At 40.5% G+C, this 7,500-nt stretch overlaps 1 protein-coding gene across 13 annotated transcripts in view; it reads left to right on the top strand.

Moving 5' to 3' along the window:
• LOC144960623 (uncharacterized) overlaps nt 1-7,500 on the top strand; it is a 116,956-nt gene that overhangs the window by 96,723 nt on the left and 12,733 nt on the right. For all 13 annotated transcript variants that reach the window (XM_078893855.1, XM_078893849.1, XM_078893850.1 and 10 more), the window contains 2 exons: nt 3,175-3,309; nt 6,416-6,451. In XM_078893855.1, coding sequence (XP_078749981.1) covers nt 3,175-3,309; nt 6,416-6,451 — 171 coding nt within the window. The remainder of the gene's footprint in view (nt 1-3,174; nt 3,310-6,415; nt 6,452-7,500) is intronic.

Below are 7,500 nucleotides of genomic sequence, written 5' to 3'. Positions count from 1 at the left end.
TACTTCCGGATGGCAATGTTGTGAACTCCTTGGCCAAGCGCATTCTATCTATAACATAATGATGGCTATGACCTGACACTGACCAACAAATGACGTCAATATACAAGTCTTTGGCCACAAAATGAAATAAATCGTGAGTTGTATTCAATAGTTCAACCAATGGAATCACGTGTTTCCTTGAGCTCTACTAAAGGCAACTCACTAAGCACAAACTTTAAAAATGACGTCCAAAAATAAGTCCTTGTGGGTTCTTGTGTCAGGCTATATATAGTTCGAAGTTGACGTCACTTAGGTCTTTTTTTCAAATTGTTTTTTGCCATCCGCGTTTGTGAGTAATTCTCACTAAACAAAATTAACCTGACTATAAACGTTCATGGTTCCACACAGTTTTGTGTGTTGGTCCGTTATACTTCCGGATGGTAATGTTATGAGCTTCTTAGCCAAGCGCATACTATCTATGAAACGAATTCCAGCCCTTAATGTAACCCTCTCCTTACCACCCACAGCAAAATCGTCACATTTGTTACGACACAATATACATTTTAAAAAAATTCAGATTACGTTATACATCACAATAATCTTTGTTTAATTAATAAGAACATAAAGTTATTTCGTAGAGAGATTATTTGAGTTTTGAAAACCTACTTTTCTGCTGGGTAAGCCTGCTGCCATTTTTGGGAAATTATTGAAAATGATCGGTAAGGAGAGAGTTAAAACGTTTAAAAATAATCTGAAAACAGAAATAGCGGGGCTATGTGGTCTAGTGGTATGACACTCGCTTTCGAATCGGAAGGTCCTGGGTTCGAGCCTCGCGCTCGGTGCATAGTTGAGTCCTTGGAAAAGGCTCTTTACTCACTTTCTCTCACCGTACTCAGGTGTAAAATGAGTACCTGGTCGTTAACAGCGTTGTATTTGTCCGAACAATTGTATTATCGCCTAACAGGCGGCATGTCCCGTCCTACATGTTAAATGTTGCTGTTGACCAGGGACCTCTTGTATAGCGCTTTGAGCACATTTAGTGGATATTGCGCTATATAAAGCTCTATTTTATTTATTTTATAAATTTCTTTCCCTTGCCTTTTAGTCCTTGGTATATTTCAATTTGTGTATTATTTAACAGCTATTGTTTGTTACTGATTTGCTTCTAGCTATAGATAGTTCGAAGATGACGTCACTCAGACCTTTGTTATTGCTTTTTGCCATCCGCGTTTATGAATAATTCTCACTTAATTGTATTATCCAGACTATAAACGTTCATGGTTACACACAGTTTTGTTTGTTGGTCCGTTATACTTCCGGATGGCAATGTTGTGCGCTTCTTAGTCAAGCGCATACTATCTATAGCGCCCTGGGCACCTTTTAGTGGAAGCGTGCGCTTTTCAAAACTATTCATTACCATTATCACACTAACCAAATAAATCGTTATAAAAGAAGACGAAGATCAGGGGGAAAAGCTAATTGTGAGTTTTAATAGGATTCAATAGTCGTAACGTCACTTCCTTCCTTATGACGCATGGTAACTAAGTAACACTGGCTCTAAACTATCGGAACAATGGCGGACGCCCGTATGAAATATTTCTCCGGCGAGCATAAAACCGTATCCAAAGGAAGAAAAAAAACACATAAATTTGATCATGTTTTGACTTTTACACATTCTGATCACAAGGCATATGAAAAGTTCTAGCCAGCATGAAGAATAAAAAGTAATGATTTTCTTTGTTTAGAACCAAGATGGCCGCCGTTGCCGGGCGGCGTGACATCAGACTATTGAATCCTATTGATGATGCAACCAATGGGCATGATCTATATTAACTTTCCATGTGCTCGAGGTCATTGGTCACATTGCAAAATGTACTCAAAGTGACCCACTTTGTGAAAAGTGTTCACAGCTTTTTAAATATCTAACATCACGATTGGTCATTTGATTCAGCTTGACACATGGGTATGTTTATAACATTTGTAAACAAAGCAGCGTGTTTACATTTGTTAAGAAATATCCAACATTTGGACAGCAACAAATCACGTGATTGATGACCTGGTTGGAAGATAAAATGAATATAGATCGCTCCCATTGAATTGAATTGAATTTTCTTTTTTCTTTTTTGAGCTTTTTTTATTTAGCGCAATATCCACTAAACGTGCTCAAATCGCTTTACAAAGGGGTCCCCGGCAAACAGCAACATTTAAGAAGTAGGACGAGACATGACGCCTGTAAGGCGATAATACAATTTTTTTCGGACAGAGACAACGCTGTCAACGGCCAGGCACCGTTTTACACCTGAGTACGGCGAGAGAATGTGAGTAAAGAGCATTCTCCAAGGACTCAACAATGCGCCGAGTGAGGCTCGAACCCAGGACCTTTCCGATCCGAAAGCGAGTGTCATACCACAAGACCTCATAGCCGGACGTCATTTGTTTCCTTGAGTTTTCCTCACAGCTACTCATCTTTTACTTCCGTTTGGTGATCATCGTCTTCTTTTGTGACTTCATTTTTCGCTCTGTGTCAGTCTGTAACCATTTTTAAAATATAGATAGAATGCGCTTGGCTAGGAATCTCACAACATTGCCATCCGGAAGTATAACGAAACAGCACACAAAACTATGTGTGTCCTTAAACTTTACAGTCTAGTGAGAATTACTCATAAACGCGGATGGCAACAACAACAACAACAACAACAACAACAACAAAAAACAAGAAAAAAAATAACAAAGACCCGATTGACGTCAACTTCATTCTTAAATTAGCCTGACACAAGAACCTCTAAGACTTAATAGTTTTGACACATTTATAGCTTTGTGCAGTGTCTAGTGAGTTGTCTTTAGTAGTGCTCAAGGAAAAAAGTGATTCCATTGCTTGAAATATTGTATAGATAAAACCCCACTTCACAACTCCCACCACCCTCATCAATCCCCCCCCCCCACCTCCCTCCTCACACTCACTTCACAACTCCCACCACCCTCATCAATACCAACCCAAACCTCCCTCCTCACACTCACTTCACAACTCCCACCATCTTCATCACTCGCCCCCCCCCCCCCCCCAACCCCCCTCCTCACACTCACTTCACAACTCCCACCATCCTCATCACTCCCCTCCCCCCACCTCCCTCCTTACACTCACTTCACAACTCCCACCATGCTCATCACCCCCCTCCCCCTCTCTCCTTTCACCAGCCTCTTTACTTTCTTCGATGAACCCAATGGCCATGCTGACCCCCGGGGGTATGGGAGGTCAAACGCTCGTGGGACCCGGAGGTCGCGGTAGACAACCTATTGACCCTGAAAAGATGGCGGAACAGAGAGAGGAAAGTGAGTATTTGGTATATATCGCACACAAACATACACACACACACACACACACACACACATATATATATATATATATATATATATATATATATATATATATGTATGTATATTAGTCCTTCCGAGCTATTGAGCCCAGGGAGCCAGAGTTTATCCCGGTTTGTACAGCGTTAAACGGACAATAGCAATTGCTTGTTACCCTTTTTATAGGACACTAGTCTATGTCAAAGTACTTTCCGCCAAATCTAACAGACTCAGCTACCCATGCACTGCTGGGTGGGTATATATATATATATATATATATATATATATATATATATATATATATATATATATATATATATATATATATATAACTGAAAAGCTCACATGTGTGCAACTACGGATTTATCGTTAACTGAAGAGATGAGAGGTCAGCATCGAAACGATCGTCTTGGCGAAAAAAATATGATTGTTCTTATTTATGTTATATGAGCTGATTAGTATCATCTAGTAGTATAGTATCTAAAAGTAGCGATCAACACTATTTCACAAGTAGCGACCAACACTATTTCACATGTAGCGACCAACACTATTTCACAAGTAGCGACCAACACTATTTCATATGTAGCGACCAACACTATTTCACAAGTAGCGACCAACACTATTTCACAAGTAGCGACCAACACTATTTCACATGTAGCGACCAACACTATTTCACATGTAGCGACCAACACTGTTTCACAAGTAGCGACCAACACTATTTCACAAGTAGCGACCAATACTATTTCACAAGTAGCGACCAACACTATTTCACATGTAGCGACCAACACTATTTCACAAGTAGCGACCAACACTATTTCACAAGTAGCGACCAACACTATTTCACAAGTAGCGACCAACACTATTTCACATGTAGCGACCAACACTATTTCATATGTAGCGACCAACACTATTTCACAAGTAGCGACCAACACTATTTCACATGTAGCGACCAACACTATTTCACAAGTAGCGACCAACACTATTTCACATGTAGCGACCAACACTATTTCACATGTAGCGACCAACACTATTTCACATGTAGCGACCAACACTATTTCACAAGTAGCGACCAACACTATTTCACAAGTAGCGACTAACACTATTTCACATGTAGCGACCAACACTATTTCTGCATGCGCCATCACCATCACCCCAAAATCACTCTAAGAACAAACACTACTATTTTGAAAACACTATCAATGGTGTTTATAGCACAGACTTTCACGGCAAAAACTGCATTTCCGGCCACACCAATAACACTATCATCCAACCAAAATCACTGCATGCAACAAACACTACTATGTGGAAAGCACTATCAATGGTTGATATCAATCGAAAAACAAGAAAGAGATTGAAGAAGTTCTAAGCAAAGACACAATCCGCCTGAAACAATATTTTGATAGTTGGTACCTAAAAATGAATACCACCAAATCAGTATCCACAAACTTCCACTTGAATAATCGAGAGGCAACAAAAGAACTGAAGATCACAGTCGGTAACTCAATACTACCCCCAGACTCCAATCCTAAATACCTTTGCATTCTGTGGGACAGACAAGCAAATTATCGCAAACTCATTGAAGGAACAGCAAATAAAATCTCAAAAAGAAACAGCCTGGTGAGAAAACTCGCAACTACCACCTGGGGAGCCTCACCACAGGAGCTGAGAACGTCTGCTTTGGCACTGTGCTATAGTGTGGGAGAATACCAAGTGCCCCTGTTTGGATGAGGAGCCCACATGTAAATCGCATTGACATCCGATTAATCAATGAGAATTATAACAGGATGTCTCAAGTCAACTCCAACTCGGTGGCTCCCAACACTGAGCGGCATTGCACCACCAAGTCTAAGACGACAAGATGCTAATAAAAGGATGCATGCAAGAACTTTCGAAGCCACAGACAGCACTCCCATAAAATCAACCGTAAAGGGGGCACCTTTAACAACTAAACTTAAATCTAGAAGACCTTTCGACCTAACAAAAATGGCAGACTTCAGTGCGGAGGAAAACTGGAGAGAAATGTGGAACAGGGAAACACCAAAAGTAGGAAACATAATTTAAAGATCCAACCAAAAGAATGCCTGTATTCAATAACGCCAGGAAGTACTGGATTTCCTCAAACTGTCAGGCAGCCCCAGAGACCAGCGATCACATCGTCCTCCACTGTCCAGTCACTAAACTTGAAGGTGGCTACGAAACCATCCTTAGGGCGGAGGAAGACTTTAGAAGCTTGGTTGACGAAATACAATTGGAGGTGTACCCATAAGCTACTACTACTACTACTACTATCAATGATTGTATAGCACAGACCTTCACGCCAAAAACTGCTTTTCCTGCCACACCAATAACACTATCATCCAACCAAAATAACTCTATGCAACAAACACCACTATGTGGAAAGCAAAATCAGAATTGTTTATAGCACAGACCTTCAAGGCAAAAACTGCATTTCCGGTCACATCAATGACACTACCCTCCAACCAAAATCAATCTATGTAATCAACACTATCATGAGGAAAGCACCATCAGAATTGTTTATTCTAGCACAGACCTTCACGCCAAAAAACTTGATTCCCAGTTACGCCAATGAGCCTATCCTCCAACCAAAATCACTTTATGCATTGTGATTGTGTGTATTCATTTTTCCGTCTCAGGAAACGACGGTTTGCGCCTTGTGTGACTTTGGTCTTATCAGTCTTTGTTGAGAGCAGCGACGAGTGTGACTCAGCAGACCAATCCTTGCATGGCAGTCTCTATCGCAGGTGCTGCACACGTAGTTTGACTGTATGTTGGGTGTTTTGTTCTGCTGCCTCTCTTCCCTCTTTGCTCTCCTCTCTTCGAGCTTCTTTTTTCTCCTCTCCTCGCCTCTCTTCACATATATCCAGCTATGGCGGTCGGTAGCAGAGGATTCTTGTGCATTTTATGTTAATAATTTTTTTATTTAACTTTTTTTTTTCTTAGTTGAATTGGTAAAAATTGTATGCTGATGTAGATATCTATATCTGATCAATTTTGTGTATTGTAGATTATTATATTATAGATATTATAGATACCAATCTATGTATTTTTTTTTCTACAATTTCAGTGATGATGAGAGCTATGATGGCAAACGCCATGAAATGTAAGTATGTTTAAAAAAAAAAACACACACACATTTAAAAAATTGAGTTTATCTACAGGGCAATATCTGCTTAACGGTTCTACGCGCTTTACAAGGGGTCACAAGCCAACAGCAACCCTTACCATGTAGGAAGAAACACGACGTCTGTTAGGCGATATTACAGTAATTTTGTTTTCGGACAGAGACAACGATGTAACATGTAGGACGGGACATGACTCCTGTTAAGGAATATAACATTATTTTTACAGAGACGACACTGTTAACGGCCATGTACTCATTTTAGACCTGAGCACGGTGAGAGACTGTGAGTAAAGGACTCAACTATGCGCCGAGCTAAGCTCGAACCCAGGACCTTCCGGTCCGAAAGCGAGTGTCATGCCACCTGACCACATAGCAGCATTATTATGTTATATTGATAAGAGGGGACGAGGTGGTATCATTTTGTAATAAGGAGGAAACTCCTCCTTTAACTCCAAAAACCGCGGATTTCCGCGGATCCGAGGAAAAACCACCAGCACTGAAATAACACACTTAGGCATTGTATTCTAGACTAGAGCTTTCCAGCTGTCAGCCTGAGATTAATCTTGATGTATAACAGATTTAACTGGGGTTTTTTTACCGCTGAAGAAGGGGTTTTGAACCCTGTACTTCATGTGCCATTATTCCGTTCTTTTTTTTTTTAATTTCTATTTTGATTATTCACAACTCACACCTGCTAGCATCATGTGCGGCGATGATGTGGTCTTGTGGCTTTCGGATCAGAAGGTTCTGGGTTCAAGTCTCGCTCAGGGCAGCCCTTGGATAAAAAAAGCTCTTTAGTCACCGTACTCAGGTGTAAAATGAAAACCTCGCCATTGACAGCGTGGTCTGTGTCCGGAAAAATCGTAGAAATATCGCCTAATAGGCTTCATGTCTCAAACTAAATATGAAGCATTGCTGTTGACTAATAACCTCGTTTAACTCTCTCCTTATCACCTATAGGAAAATCGACGCTTTGTTACGATGCAACCGTCACTTTTCTCATCCAGATTTTATTTCTTTTAGGTATA

Source organism: Berghia stephanieae, chromosome 15 (genome assembly GCF_034508935.2).
Source record: "Berghia stephanieae isolate SIO BIC M18660-M18661 chromosome 15, UCSD_Bste_1.3, whole genome shotgun sequence".
NCBI classification, from domain to species: domain Eukaryota; kingdom Metazoa; phylum Mollusca; class Gastropoda; order Nudibranchia; family Aeolidiidae; genus Berghia; species Berghia stephanieae.
This window is presented reverse-complemented; position numbering and strand designations above follow the sequence as displayed.